The sequence below is a fragment of the Rhinoderma darwinii genome, chromosome 3, assembly GCF_050947455.1.
Source record: "Rhinoderma darwinii isolate aRhiDar2 chromosome 3, aRhiDar2.hap1, whole genome shotgun sequence".
Lineage (NCBI taxonomy): Eukaryota > Metazoa > Chordata > Amphibia > Anura > Rhinodermatidae > Rhinoderma > Rhinoderma darwinii.
In genome coordinates, this window is record NC_134689.1 from 248,892,656 (window position 1) to 248,908,852 (window position 16,197).

General features: G+C 45.6%; 1 protein-coding gene across 8 annotated transcripts in view; it reads left to right on the forward strand.

Annotated features, from left to right (window-relative positions):
* The window catches only part of HERC1 (HECT and RLD domain containing E3 ubiquitin protein ligase family member 1), a 180,052-nt gene that overhangs the window by 108,587 nt on the left and 55,268 nt on the right, over positions 1 to 16,197 (forward strand). For 6 of the 8 annotated variants that reach the window (XM_075857663.1, XM_075857666.1, XM_075857669.1 and 3 more), the window contains 9 exons: positions 3,887 to 3,997; positions 4,093 to 4,269; positions 4,822 to 5,061; positions 7,118 to 7,201; positions 7,313 to 7,818; positions 10,604 to 11,355; positions 12,645 to 12,843; positions 13,646 to 13,806; positions 15,506 to 15,622. In XM_075857663.1, coding sequence (XP_075713778.1) covers positions 3,887 to 3,997; positions 4,093 to 4,269; positions 4,822 to 5,061; positions 7,118 to 7,201; positions 7,313 to 7,818; positions 10,604 to 11,355; positions 12,645 to 12,843; positions 13,646 to 13,806; positions 15,506 to 15,622 — 2,347 coding nt within the window. The remainder of the gene's footprint in view (positions 1 to 3,886; positions 3,998 to 4,092; positions 4,270 to 4,821; positions 5,062 to 7,117; positions 7,202 to 7,312; positions 7,819 to 10,603; positions 11,356 to 12,644; positions 12,844 to 13,645; positions 13,807 to 15,505; positions 15,623 to 16,197) is intronic. The other 2 variants (XM_075857668.1, XM_075857665.1) reach the window with 2 other exon arrangements.

The window sequence follows — 16,197 nt, forward strand, 5'->3', positions numbered from 1 at the left end:
TTTGTGGCAGTAAGTTCTGTTTGGGTCCAGCCATTGCCTTTTTCTGGGTTAGCAAGGCCTGTTCAATTTGGACGAAACAACTGCACTGCAGTATTCTGGAATGACCGCCGGAGAAGAATATATCTGATTTTGCTTCTCGGGTTATTCACACTTCAAAATTCTTGTTGGAGGCCTCTTTGAGTCAGCCCGTTATGATGCCTGTGCATCGGCTAATTTAATAGCTATCCGATGCTGTGTTTGGCTGAAATTTTTGGTGGCCGATCAGGCTTCCAAAAAAGCTCTTGTTGGCCTTCCGTCTGTTTGGAAGCAGACTTTTCGGTAAACGACTGGATGAGATTTTTTACCTTCTGCCTCCGAATTGCCTTGAGATTACACAGCCTTCTCTCCATTCCCAGTTGTTTCGGTCCTTTCATAACTCTTCTTCCCGGAGGTCATTCTCTTCTCAGAGACCAGACAGCAGGACGAGCCGACCCAGCTACTCCAGACACCCATATTTCAAGCCCAAAACAACTTCGCAACAGTGCCCCAGGGCCAATAAGCCGTCTTCTATCAAGACATCTTCAGTCCGAAGGTGTCTACCCATTCGTGTCGGCTATCTGATTGAGGGGTCAGCTTTTTTCTTTTAGAAGACATGGCTTGCTCATGTCGACGAATCCTGGGTTCGAGTGGTGGTGCCGACAGAGTACAGGATAGAATTCCCAACCCTTCCCTAGGTTGTTTTCTATTCTGTCGGCTGTGCCTCGGACGTCTTCTTTTTCACAGCCTTTTCGCCGTCTACTACTACAGGAAGTTATCTTCCCAGTTCTTCAGTCAGAATGATTTCAGGGGTTCAAATCTTTTCACAGTCGCCAAAAAAAAAAACTGATCAGTCAGGCCCATTCCGGTTCTGAAGAAATTAAACCACTTTGCTCGAGTTTGGATGTTTTGCATGAAAACCCTCCGTTAATGGACCGAGACTACCTTTCGTTCCTTGTCCATCGAGGGAAAGTACCTTTTCACAATTGATATTCAAAGCATGTCCCTATTGCATAGGCACACCAGTGTTTCCTTCGTTTTGCAGTCGGTTCTCAGCAATTCAAATTAGTTTCCCTTCCCTTCGGGCTTGCCTCGGCTCGAAGGGTCTTCACCAAGGTCCTGGGCACGCTCATGGAGAGTCGCTGTCATCCCTTACCTGGATGTCCTTGTTGGCAAAGTCTTCCTGCAGGGAGGACAACCTTTCCAGTCTCAACATCACCCTGGAAACGTTTAAGAGATTCAAGAGGAGAATTCCTCCTTCGTCCCAACTCAGCGCATGGAGTTTCTGAAGATGATCTTTAACACCATACGAGCCGAGATGGCCCTCCTTTGCTGGAACATTCCCTCTTCCCTCCACTTTTATATGCAGGTTCTAGACAGGAGGATGTCTACGTATTGAGGCGGTTCCATATGTACAATTTCACTCATTCCCTCTTGGGGGGTATCCTCTTGCGCTGGGACAAGTCCCAGGATTCCTTGGACAAAAGTTGATTCTTCTGCCCTCTTAGATTAATCAGGTGACGTGCTGGTAAAAAACCTCACTGGCCGTCCCACTGGGAAAGTCCTTTCTTCCCCTGAAGTGGCTCGCCCCCTCGACAGATGCCATTCTTTCTAGGTGGGGTGCAGTTTTTGGCCTCCACACCGTCCCAGGGCACTTGGTCACTAGAGGAGACGACGACCTTACAGATCAACCTTCTGGAATTTAGGGTAATTTTCCTGGCCCTCCCCCATTCGACACTTCTGGGTACAAACTGACCGCTCCACGGTGGTCGCCTATCTGAACCACCAAGGCGGCTCTGTCGGAGTCCTCTCGGATCCTCCTCTGGGTAGAGTGTCATGTGCCAGCGCTGTCTGCAATACATGTATCCGTAGTGGAGAATTGGGCCGCAGACTTTCTAAGTCGGAAACGCAGAATCCGAGAGAGTGGTTTCTACACAGTGGTTTCTCCTTCAGCCTTCCTTGCCATAAGTGGGGGCACCCCAAACGTAAATCTCTTTGCGTCTCAAACACAAGGTTTCAGTCTACATGGTCAGTGTGCAGGATTCCAGATCCAGTACAGTCGACGCCCTGGTCACTCCTTGGCAACTCCTGCTCTCCTTTTACCTCCTTTTTTTTTTTTTTTCTTCCGCTCTTCCCCAGAGTGCTCAAGAGAATCAAGAGGTAGGGCATTCTCCCCAACTCTGGTGGCACCGGACTGACCAGAACCAGGCATGTTACACCGACCTGGTCAATCTGCTCGTGAATGCATCAAAGTTTCTTCCACTTTGACCCAACCACCTTTACCAAGGCACACTATTTCACCCCACTTTATCTAAGATGCGTTTAACAGCGTGTTTGTTGAAGCCGAAGTTTTGAGAGCTTGTGGTCTCTCTGAACCAGTAATAAAGACAATGCTGAACGCCAGGAAACCACAGTCAGCCACCATTTACCACTGTATGTGAAATAGCACTGTTTCCATTGCATGGTGTGTGCTACACCTAGAATCCTGTCTTTCCTGCATTCAAGTCTTGAACAGGGACTTGGCTTCTCTTCCCTTAAAGGTCAGGTCTCTGCTCTGTCTATCCTTTTTCAGCGTACATTGGCTTTTTGCACTTATGTAAAGTAGTTTTTTCAAAGAGTGGCTCATGCTGTTCCTCCCTTCAAACATCTCACTGGATCTTGGAATCTTAATTTGGTCTTGGGGCTCTACAGGTAGCTCCTTTTGAACTGTTGAGGGAAATTTGGCTGCGTTACCTTTCCTGGAAAGTTGCTTTCTTGGTAGCTGTTATATCCATCATATGGATATCGGAACTAGCTGCTCTGTCCATAAGGATTAGGTAGTGTTCCGCCCTGTCCCGTTCTTTCTCCGAAAAGTGGTCTCTGCCTTCTACATCAACGCAGAGACTGTACTTCCTTTCTTTTGTCCCTCCCCAGTACATCCGAGGGAGTGGGCTCTGCACTGTTCTGACGTGGTAAGAGCAGTCCCCATTTATCTTTCAGCGCTCCGATTCTCTCTTTGTTCTTTCTAAAGTGCGTCATGAGTAATTCGCAGCATCCGAGGCCACCATTGCTTGTTGGAGTTGGTCTGTGATTTCAGTAGTTTATCGGTCCAAGGATAAAGTTCCTCACTTTCTGGTTACTGCCCATTCCACAAGGGCTGCTGGTGCCTCCTGGGTGGTACCGCATCAAGATCCGTCGCTCAGATCTGCAAGGCTGCTACCTGGGCTTCGTGCACACCTTCGCATATTTTTATCAGTTTCAATCTTTGGCCTCCTCTGATGACAGTCTGTGTAGCAAGGTGCCACATGCTGATTGCATTAGGCAGGTTGTATGATTTGTTTTTTCTTTATTTTTTTCTTTCCCACCCTTTGGGACAACCCATGGTTCTGTGTCCTTTATATTGATATTAATGAGACAAAATCCCTTTTTTGGTGAATTCATTGGGGGACACAGATCCCACCTACTTTTGCTTTTTCCAGGCTAGGGACCTCATGTTTTGGCTGTTTTTCCTATCTCAGGACCGTGGACATGATTGTTTTTTGTTTTCCCCTTTTTCTTCTGTACAAACGTATTGAGCTAGTGTCTTTGGTAATGGGTTGGCCGCTTTGGGCAGAGCCAAGACTTTTCCTACATAGTGTCAGCCTCCTATTGGCAAGAGCCTATGCCCATGGTGTTGTCCCCCGATTACCTAAACGAGAAAGTGATGTTCTGGTGAGTACAAAGTCAAATTTTTATAACGAAAGACTATAGATGATGTAGTGTCATTTCCTGACACATACCTTCGACTGACACTGTAAACACAGCGTGAACAGATCCTTACCCGAATAGCAAACATAGGAAATGGGTTTGTTTATATCTTATGATCTCTTATATATCTCTTCCGTTTTTACAGGTGGTAGAGCGACTTTTCTCGCTTCTTTCAGACTGTATGTGGGAAACGCCCATCGCTCAGGCTAAACATTCTCATCAATTGAAGGAGAGAGAGCAAGAATCAAGACTACAGGTAGTTCATATTGGCTTTGGAAGATAGTGAATAGAAAAGCTTCATATAGTAGAAAATTTAAAAATAATCAGTAATTATAATTAATCACTTTACAGAAGCAAGGGGAATTGGAAGAGGAGGAGGAAGACCTTCCTATTCAGGAGGTTTCATTTGATCCTGAGAAAGCCCAGTGTTGCCTTGTGGAAAATGGACAAATTTTGACTCATGGAAGTGGTGGCAAAGGGTATGGCCTGGCATCAACTGGGGTAACTTCAGGTTGCTACCAGTGGAAGGTATGATTATTAAACATTCTGGATTATTGGACAGATATAAAGAAAAAAATATCCATAAGTGTAAAAATCCTCCAAGAACATATACAGTGCAATTATATAAAGAGCAGTAGAAAGACTCAGGACAGCTTAGAGGGGATGGATGAAAATAGAGGGAAGAAATTTGGGCTGGGAATGGGGAGGGGTGGAACAAATAGAGTAAATGGATAGGGAACTTTCAATGACTGTCCTGGAAATGGGTCTGCTTTTGGGGTTCCTTGTATTTTCATCCTGGGAGATCATGATGGATTAGTGTATACAGATATCTGCATTTCTGAATTTTACCTGTGATATATTGTACAGTTGCAAGCAGTTTGATTGCATTTGTAATGTTACATTGTTCTGACCTTTTTGGTGGGTTTCTGTGTGGTTGGCATATTTCTCCCAACATTGATTTGATTCATACAGTGAAATGCTGCATAAAATGTTTAACTATATTTCGATGAATGATAGTGGCTTTAAAATTGTGTAGTATAATATAATTTTGAAATATTTCTTGGGGTTCTTTTTCTTTAGTTTTATATGGTGAAAGAAAATCGGGGCAATGAGGGTACATGTGTTGGTGTTTCCCGGTGGCCTGTGCATGACTTCAATCACCGAACCACCTCAGACATGTGGCTGTATCGAGCATATAGCGGCAACCTGTATCACAATGGAGAACAGACTCTGACATTGCCCAGCTTTACTCAGGGAGATTTTATCACCTGTGTCCTTGACATGGAGGCACGTACCGTGTCATTTGGTAAAAATGGAGAGGTGAGGTGAAGCTGTGTGTGTTAGTATTAATATTACGAAATGCTTTTTTTTTAATTTTTTTTAATTTAAGTTTTAACATGATGTAAGGGTTGAGCCAGGGCCGGCTCCCGTTTATGTGGGGCCTTGGGGGATACAGACTTAGTAGGCCCATTTGGCAGAAAACGTCACTTTGTGCACCCATGTAGACGTTAGGCCCTGTTTATGCCCCCATATAGAAGTTAGGCTCCCAGTTTGTAGACCCATAAATTTAGTGCCCTCCCAGGTAGTGCCACGCAGCCCCCCCACCCGGGTAGTGCCACACAGCCCCCCCCCCTCCCGGGTAGAGCCACACAGCCCCCCCCCCTCCCGGGTAGAGCCACACAGCCCCCTTCTCCCGGGTAGCGCCACACAGCCCCCTTCTCCCGGGTAGCGCCACACAGCCCCCTTCTCCCGGGTAGCGCCACACAGCCCCCTTCTCCCGGGTAGCGCCACACAGCCCCCTTCTCCCGGGTAGCGCCACACAGCCCCCTCCTCCCGGGTAGCGCCACACAGCCCCCTCCTCCCGGGTAGCGCCACACAGCCCCCTCCTCCCGGGTAGCGCCACACAGCCCCCTCCTCCCGGGTAGCGCCACACAGCCCCCTCCTCCCGGGTAGCGCCACACAGCCCCCTCCTCCCGGGTAGCGCCACACAGCCCCCTCCTCCCGGGTAGCGCCACACAGCCCCCTCCTCCCGGGTAGCGCCACACAGCCCCCTCCTCCCGGGTAGCGCCACACAGCCCCCTCCTCCCGGGTAGCGCCACACAGCCTCCTCCTCCCGGGTAGCGCCACACAGCCCCCTCCTCCCGGGTAGCGCCACACAGCCCCCTCCTCCCGGGTAGCGCCACACAGCCCCCTCCTCCCGGGTAGCGCCACACAGCCCCCTCCTCCCGGGTAGCGCCACACAGCCCCCTCCTCCCGGGTAGCGCCACACAGCCCCCTCCTCCCGGGTAGCGCCACACAGCCCCCTCCTCCCGGGTAGAGCCACACAGCCCCCTCCTCCCGGGTAGCGCCACACAGCCCCCTCCTCCCGGGTAGCGCCACACAGCCCCCTCCTCCCGGGTAGCGCCACACAGCCCCCTCCTCCCGGGTAGCGCCACACAGCCCCCTCCTCCCGGGTAGCGCCACACAGCCCCCTCCTCCCGGGTAGCGCCACACAGCCCCCTCCTCCCGGGTAGCGCCACACAGCCCCCTCCTCCCGGGTAGCGCCACACAGCCCCCTCCTCCCGGGTAGCGCCACACAGCCCCCTCCTCCCGGGTAGCGCCACACAGCCCCCTCCTCCCGGGTAGCGGCACACAGCCCCCTCCTCCCGGGTAGCGGCACACAGCCCCCTCCTCCCGGGTAGCGGCACACAGCCCTCCCCCTCCCGGGTAGCGGCACACAGCCCCCCCCCTCCCGGGTAGCGCCACACAGCCCCCCCCCCCTCCCGGGTAGCGCCACACAGCCCCCCCTCCCGGGTAGCGCCACACAGCCCCCCCTCCCGGGTAGCGCCACACAGCCCCCTCCTCCCTCGTAGCGCCACACAGCCCCCTCCTCCCTCGTAGCGCCACACAACCCCCCTCCTCCCTCGTAGTGCCACGCAGCTTCCGAACCCGGCGGCCGAGCAGGGCCCCAGCACTTGTCCTGGTTCTCCGGGTGCGTTGAACGGTACATTTCTACAAAATAGTAAGGTTATATCACATGCTTTGACTCCATGTTAGAATAAAGTAAGGTAATCATTTTCAATGCATGACAAGTACCAATTTGGCCACATAAAAGAAAAACTGTACTTCGTATTAGTTACACGACAGAAATTGTATGTTTACAATACAAAATAATAAAATTACATTTTGAAACTTAGGCCGTTATAAATATGGTATGAATAACCACGTCTAGGATGAAATTATGTTAAATCATCATATAATTAACCAGTGGTAATAACATTTAGTAAAAAAAAATGTATAAAATGCATTCTATCCATCTCTTTGTCAATGCTGCATTTTCATTGATGACTGTGAATGTTTAGAAATATTATGCAATTTTTGTTTTTCTCACTCACAGGAGCCCAAACTGGCATTTGAAGATATTGATGCAGCAGAGCTGTACCCTTGTGTGATGTTTTACAGTAGTAATCCTGGAGAGAAGGTACTTTTTTTTTTTTGTCTAGTTGCGTTTGTTTTTACACGTTAAAAACACAATTTAAAATATAACAGGTTGATAGATGTTTTATGTTCATCAAAGGAATTTGTGTTTTAGGTAAAAATCTGTGATATGCAAATGAGAGGCACTCCTAGAGATTTATTACCAGGGGATCCTATCTGTAGTCCTGTAGCCACTGTTCTGGCTGAGTCAAGTGTACAGCTTCTACGAATACTACATCGCACTGAACGTTGGACCCACTGCATTAACAAAAAATTGGTAGAGCGTTTGCAGAAAATCAAAGGTTGCTTAAGAGAAGCAGGCGCCAAATTAAAGAAAAGTCGGTCAGTGCAAAGTAGGGAAGAGCATGAAACCCGTGATGAGGAAGAGAAAGGGAAGCATGGGAGACATGGATTGGCAGAGCTGGGTGAAACCCAGTTGAAGACGCTTTGCGTGGAAGTGTGGCCTGTTCTGGCTGTCATTGGAGGAGTAGACACAGGACTTAGGGTGGGTGGCCGATGTGTTCATAAACAGACAGGTCGTAATGCCACTCTGTTGGGTGTAGTGAAGGAGGGCAGCACTTCTGCCAAAGTTCAGTGGGACGAGGCAGAGATCACTATCAGGTATGAATATTATCTTCTGCTTGAAAGTACTGCTTCTGTATATTTCTTAATCTTTAAAGGTTTTATATACTTCAGTAAGAAAAAGAGGTGTAGTCATGCTTTAAATCCCGTTTTGTTAGAAGGGTCCTCGACAATAAGTGCTCCACTGCTGGGATTCCCAGCGATCAGCGCCACCCCAGAGAAAATGAACCATTGCACAGTTCCTATTGAAATAATTAGGCTGTCTGTGTAATGCTTAAAAAATAGACACCCCCTTTAAAAAAAGATTGCCTATTACTTTGTTATTGCGCCAAGGCACCACATTAGTAATGCTGTTTAAATACAGTATCATTGGCTAGTTCAACTAGTAATTCAGTGCTTAAGGTCTACTCTGAAATTATACTGCACATGAGATATGTCACTGTCCACCAGATTAGGTGACCCTATAAATCCAATAGGTGTAAGCCAAATGATTGTTCAACTACCACCCCCTGAACTCCCATAAACATGCATGTTCGGCTCGGACAAATGGTCCCTGTGAAAAAAAACTGCCAGGCACTGATGGTGCCGCTGATCTCATGGGGAGAAGGTTCAAACAGGTTGAAATCCATCCTTGTATATGAATGATCTGTCCTTAAAACATATTATCTCAATAAGACAACCCCTTTCCATATGGCCATCCTAGAGGGGACCCATCTCTATTAACCACAGTGGAGAGCCGCTAACCAAGACTACATAGGTTTACACTATATGGCCAAAATTATGGAGTTCACGTGTTTCAGCCACACCCATTGCAAATAGGTGCATCAAATCAATCACACAGCCATACAATCTCCATAGACGAACATTGTTAGTAGTATCAGCTACTTCAGTAGTAGCATACTGAAGAGCGCTGATATTTTGAACGTGACACTGTCAAAGGATGACACTTTTTGGCATCAGTTTAAGAAATTACTGATCTGCTTCGATCAACTGTAAATGCAATTATTGTGAATTTGAAGTGTCTAGGCGTAACAGCTCAGCTACAATGCACTAAACCACGTTTTAGTGCTGTGGTGTTTTAACAATCGCCTATCCTCCGTTACATCACTCACTACATAGTTCCAAACGGCTTTTTGAAGTGACAGCAGCACAAAAACGGCAACTGTAGCTGCATGAAATGGCTTTTCTTGGTCGAGCAGCTGCACACATGCATAAAATCACCAAGCGCAATTCAAAGTGTCAAGTAGAGTGATGGAAAGCATGGACTCTGGATCAGTGAAAACATGTTCTCTGGAGTGATGAATTATGTTTCACTATCTGGCAGTATAATGGACGACTCAAGGGTTTGGCGGATGCCAGGAGAACACTTCCCACCCGAATGCGTAGTGCCGACTTAAAAATTTGGTGGTGGAGGGATAATGGTCTTCGGCTGTATTTCAGGGTTTGGGCTAGGACCATTATTTCCATTGAAGGGAAAACTTAATGCTGCAGCATAAAAAGAAAATCATATAATTCCTACTTTGTGGCAACAGTTTGGGTAAGGGGGCTTCCAGCATGACCGTGCCCCTATGTGCAAAGCGAGATCCATAAAGACCTTGTTTGAAGAGTTTGGTGTGGAGGAACTCGAGTGGCCTGCACAGTGCCCGGACCTCAAGCCCATTGAACACCTTTGGGATAAATTGGAACGCCAATTGCGAACCAGATCTGCTCCAACATCAGTGCCTAACCTCACAAATGCTCTTTCAGTCCCGCAGACACACTCCAAAATCTTAAAGACTTCCCAGAAGAGAAGAGGCTGTTATAGCCACAATAGGGGACTCAAGTCCATATTAACACCCATGGTTTTTGGAATGGAATGTCCAATAAGCTCAAATAGGTGTGATGGGCAGGTGTCCACTTACTTTTGGCCATATAGTGTATTTTCAGCTGCAACTTCACCCTGGGATATCCGCTATCCACTTGGGGGTTTCGGGAGCTAAATCCAGGGCGATATGATCGCCGAGTTATTTTTTCTTTTTGTCGACAACCTCTTTAATTCCTAGGCAAGTGTGTTCATTGTAACAAGCACTTGTACGTCTCTTTTTCCGTCTTCAGTCACATTGCTGTTATATGTGCTTTTTTTTTCTTTCATATAGTGCTTATAGAATTAATAGAAAGAAATCTGCGCTTGTTTATTTTTGGATTACTTCAATATCACTTCCCTGTGATCACAATGCCAGTTCCCTTAACTCCTTGTTTGTCATTTTTTCCAAACAATAAGTGAAATGATGGGGTTGCTGCTCTGTCCTTGTAAACTTAATAGGCTGTAGATGGTAATATAAATGACATATATGGGCAGTGTAATCCTTCTATGATATAGTCTAAGTATTATTCAAGAAACCGTGTTCCAACCCCATGTGCATTCAATGACTGTTGTTCTGTATCTACCTCTTCATTGTCTTTCCTTTATTCTTCTTAGTGTCTTATGATGTGTCCTGCTCTTTAGTCTGCCCTCTGCTGCTGCGGCTTTTTCTTTTTCTGTTCCTATTTCTAAGTCCCAAAAACGCTCGTTTATAAGAATTACTTCTAACAAAAGTGAAAGTTTTGTCCATAACAACCTGTCAAAATGTAGCAGTCCTATTCCTTTTCTGAGTCCTGTAATCTGAATTGTTGCTATCCGCAAACACATTCTCTCTCTACACTAGTTTTATAAATCCGTCCCTAGATTTATACATGAATGTTCGCTGTCAGTTACTTGACTATTATCAACATTTCCTGTATTCTCCTCTTGTCTGTCCCTCACTTGCCTTTTCCTGTGTCGTTCTGATTTTTTTCTCAACCAAAGCTTCCCAACTTTTTGGTCGCCTAGTGACACTCCTCTCTACAATCTGGAGCCCTGTGACCCCCCTCCCTTCGATGTGGCGCGTTTCCGTGGGCTGACTGCCTCTACACTACTTGACCTTACATACCTGACAGGCATCCATGAAGATCCTGGCAAATCTGGTGCTAAACGCCATGAAAAGAAACACCGTCATGAATCAGAAGAGAAAGGAGACCCTGAGCCGAAGGGTGACTGTGAATCTACAGATCGTACAACAGAGGAGAAAATCATAAGCAATATAGCTTCTAAATCTGAAAACGAATCTATTACGCTTCTGAGTGAAACCCCAGCCAATGATCTACAACATCATTCTGTTGATGGGAAACGTAAAAGTCACGATCACATCTCACGAAGCCACGATGTTGCCCAATCTGAAATTAGGGCTGTTCAATTGTCCTACATCAATTTAGGAGCCATGAAATCCTTGGGAGCACTGCTAAGCTGCAGTAAATATGCTGAGCTGCTGCTTATTCCAAAGGTGATGGCAGAAAACGGGCACAATTCAGATTGTGCAAGCTCTCCTGTGGTACATGAGGATGTTGAAATGAGAGCGGCCCTGCAATTTCTTATGCGTCACATGGTGAAGAGGGCGGTTATGAGATCACCGATCAAGAGAGCATTAGGACTTGCCGATTTGGAGAGAGCACAGGCCATGATTTACAAGCTGGTGGTTCATGGACTTCTGGAAGAGCAATTTGGCAGCAGGATTAGACAAGGTATGCCATTAAAATTCATAAAGAGATGATGTTCTATGAGATTGTTTAACTTCACAAAGAGTCGTTTGCGAGCGGTATGCAGAGCATTGTTATGAGTGCTAGATTTTACCTTCAACCCAGAATCATAGTGTTTATACAGCTTAATAACATGTCGAGTAGAAAAACAAAAAAAGTCTAAAACTCTTACAATTTAAACCGAATTCAATCTTTAACGGGAAACGCCCCATTTAATGACTAGTTGCAATTTATTGTTAATTTCTATCACTCTTTGATGGTTGGAGAAATATGACCTGTATGGTTCTTTTGATTTTCCCATGATCTTTTTCTCACACATGTCCTAGTTCTAAAATAACTTTCAAAAAGCTTTTACAAACAAATTTATGATTAGAACATTTTTCTAACCTTTCGTAAGTAATTTTATTTATTAAATTCATTTATTTTGTGTTTTTAAGCAACTTTCAAATTCACTTTTATTGAATATATATTTATTTAAAATACAGCTTCTATGTATCCTGTAAACATAGAAGCTGTATCGCTCGAACTCAGCCGATTCTGTCAGTTAAAGAGGCTCTGTCCCAGATTATAAGTGCCCTGTCTCCTACATAATGTGATCGGCGCTGTAATGTAGATAACAGCAGTGGTTTTTATTTTGAATCGCACTGTGCAGTGAAAGAAGCTGGGCTGGAACAATGAGAAGTGTATGACACTGATTGGTCATTCATTGGTCAGCCTCATACACGCCTCTGTACAACGCCCAGTTGGTAAAAAGTAAAAACACGCCCAGTTGTCTATTAAGAAACGAATTAGCATAAATCTAAAATTGTTTATAACTTAGTAAAAAATGATCGTTTTTCAAAATAAAAACCACTGCTGTTATCTACATTCCAGCGCCGATCAGATTATGTAGGAGACAGGGCACTTATAATCTGGTGACAGAGCCTCTTTAAGCTGAAGTGATGGCTCGGCTGAGAGCAGGTTCTGCGTGTCTCTGACACACAGGATCCTGCTAATGATCGGTCACATCGAAGTTATGAATTTAATCATCTACAAAAAGAAAAAAAAACATGGTCTGTACAGTACATCCAGCATTTTAAAGTGAGCCTTTGCTGTTAAGCATAATGTTTGTAACATGGACATGAGGTAGTACACATTTTGATCATACTATATAAGGCCACTTAATGGCGACGACCTCTTTTAAAGTTTTACTAATAATACCTTCTGCTCGTTATGCTTGGTATTTTTGTCCCAGTTGGGTGACTGTTCTTTTGTGTATAATGTCTGCCCTCCAGATATAGACCAACACGCAGAGGATAATGACCAAGTTCATCAAGCTCAAACACCAGTCACAACCAGCCCCTCAGCATCCAGCACCACCTCTTTTATGAGCAGCTCGCTTGAGGACACTACCACCGCTACCACTCCAGTCACTGACACTGAAACCGTGCCAGCATCTGAGTCTCCCGGAGTCATGCCTCTTAGCTTGCTGAGGTATTGTGTCAAATGCTTTTTTCTGTCATAGTGAGTGGAACTAGTTGTGTATATTTGTTCTTTTTTTTTTTTTTTTAAAACGCTTGTTTGTCAACTCAACGGATCTTTTATTTGAATCAAAATATTTTAAACGATCGTTCGTCTTTCCACATTCCGATCATTCCTCCATTTAAAAGGAGCAAACGAGTGCAGGCAGAATATTTGCCAATGTAAATGTGATAGCCTTTACGCTCTAAACAATATATAAGGCAATCAAGTAGCCCTGCTGTCCTGGCTGAGTAGAGATCATTGTGCCCATGTCGTATACCTTCCCTTATATACCTTGTATAATAAGCTGAAAAAAAATGTGGATATTGGATATTCCTGCAGGTCCCCTTTTCTAATAAACCACGTAGATGGGTGCTGGTAAGGGGCAGTGCCTTGTAATGCTCATTACGTATTCATCTATAGAACACTATATGTTAAATAAAAGAAAAAAAGCATAAACAACATTTCTTTATTTTTGTTGCTTATATACAGCCACCATATTCCACAGCACTGTACACAAATTATCATCACTCACATCAATGGGGTGCCACAATCTAAATTCTCAGACACACACAACAACCAGTTTCATAGGAAGCCAGTGACCCTAAGAGTGTGTTTCTGGAGTGGCGGAGGAAACCAAGGCAAACTTCATGCAGATGCCCTTGGTCTGAATCCAGGACCCCAGTCTTGCAAGGCTACCGTGCTAACCACTGACCTACTGTGGGAATCTCCCTATATTTCATCCACCTTTAGCATCTTACATTTGTTCTTTTAGGCAAATGTTTTCAAGCTACCCTACAACAACAGTGCTGCCCAACCGTCGTGCACAGACCCCTCCAATCACATCACTGCCCACATCACCCACAGACGGAGTGGGAAGGAGACAGAGCCTGACCTCCCCTGACTCTCAGCCCTCAAGGCACACCAACCGTACAGGTGAGTGTAAAAATTAACCACGTCATGCAAATAATTCTCTGTCTCGTATTAAACAACATACGCAATCCAGAGGGCGGAATACACATTGCAACTCCACTTCCTAATTTAAGCATTTATTTTATTGTTGGACTGGACATGATGACCTGTAGGCGCCTAAAATCATGCTTGCACATTTTTAGAAATTTGACCCATTTTACTTTAGGCGGTAAGCACACCATCATGGCAACTTGAACAACAGAAACTGACAAAAGAAACTCTGGTCATCATAAAGCCAGACTTTGCATGACTGAGTCTTTTAAGAACTGTTGTAAGAGGATATAGACTTGGATTTTGTTTTCTTTCAATCATTGTGAAAATACAAAATAACAGTCTCCAACAGTCACGTGCCATAGTCCAGTGCTCCCTCTCGCTAAGTCCTACTGCACACTTCGATCACCGTTTTCACGGCCGATTTTCACTGATCTGTGTGTCTGTGATTGTATCAGTGTGGTTCCCGTGTGTACTCCATGTACACGTTCGTGTTTCCGTTTCCAATAGGAAACAAATTCTCATTCACACAATGCACCCGATATCAGTGCGGGCACAGTGTTTCATTGTGAGTAGCTGTACACCGCATGGACAGCGACAGGGTACTGAAACATTAGAAATCTATATTGTGAGCGCAGCGCATGGTACTCACTGTCCAGGGTGCTGAAAGAGTTACGATCCGTGCTGGATAGAGAGAAGAGACGACTGATCAGCGCTGGATAAAGAGAAGAAGCTGCTGATCAGTGGTGGATAGGGAGAAGGGGCTACATTGATCGGCAGTAACTCTTTCAGCACCCTGGACAGTGACTACCGCTGGACAGTGAGTACCATGCACGGCGCTCACAATATAGATTTCTAATGTTTCCTTCAAAAACCAGCAACAAATAGTCAAGTTCAGCGACTTCCGCTGCAAAAATCACAGTTTATACTTACTGAGAACTCCCTGCTTCTTCCTCCAGTCTGGCCTCCTGGGATAACGTTTCATCCCATGTGATCGTGTCATCCAGGGAGGTCAAACTGGATGTCAAAAGAGGGACGCGTCACCAAGACAACGGCTGGGGTACGTATAAACGTCCTTTTCTTTCGATCGCTGCGTTCCACTGTGGAAACTGTGTCCGAAAGGGCTGCTTCTTCTCTCTATCCAGCACTGATAGAGAGAAGAGTCTGCCGATCAGTGCTGGATAGAGAGAAGGGGCTGCAGATTTAGTACAGTGCAATATCTCTCTCTGTGTACTTCTGCCCGGCCGTTGCGAGGCAACGACTCTGTCACACACGGACGGCACTCGGATGCCTTCCGTGTGCCTTCAGTTTTTTGGACGGACCCATTGATTTGTATGGGCCCCACGGTCACGGAATCTCGGACCAAAGTAGGACATGCTCTACTTTTGTTGGAACGGGACCGTCAAAAAAACTGAAGTGTGCATGGCCCCACTGAAATGAATTGGTGCGTGTGCTAGCCATCAAAAAAACGGCTAGCACCCTGAAGGAAAAAACAAGTGAGGCCTTATACAGAGTTCTCTACAGTAACCATGACTCTAAGCCAGAGTATTTCACTTTTCACATACGCAAACAAAACCTATGCAATAATATTAAAGGAAGGTACAGGAATTAATTTTACATGGATGCTCTATTTGTGGTAATTTTTGGCAAAAAAATGTTTTTGTCTACACAGCTCAGTCAGACCCCAGTAGCCGCCTCTCGACCTCTCCCCCGCCTCCTGCTGTGGTCGTTCCTTTACTAGAAATGGGCTTCTCTATAACGCAAATCAAAAAGGCCATGGAAGCTACTGGTAATCATTTTGTTTTTCTTTTGTGGTGTTCCAGTGTTACTTGTCTTATATTTGTGATATTTATCCATTTTAAGTTCGTTTTTGTTTGAGTGACTAAGTGTCTGACTTTTACTATTGATCTAGCTGTAGGGGCCCTATGATCTTGTTGACATTAGGACACAAATGTATGATCTGCCTACTCATTCAAGAGAATGCTGGATGCGTGGTGTGCTGGCAGGAGCAACTTGCCTCAGGCGGCGCACATTCATTTCTACAGGGGGTGTTTTTTGTTTTTTTTACCTATGTTGGTCATCTGTGCACTGAAAACCATCTTCAGCTAATACAGCTCTATGATGTAGCTCCTCTTATTGAACACTGTAGTGAGGATCAGTATCCTGAACTGCGCCTGCATTGTCCTATAACAGCGCTGGTGAAGTTCAGGAAGCTTCTACTTATTACTGTGTTGAGCAAGAAGATCCACAGCAACAAGCAGCAGTGAAACATCTCCTCTAGTAGTTCAGGTTAGAATCCCCACGCCTGCCCAACTACCTGTTGCGAATACAAGAGACACAGTCTGTTCCTGCAAGCAAGAAAGA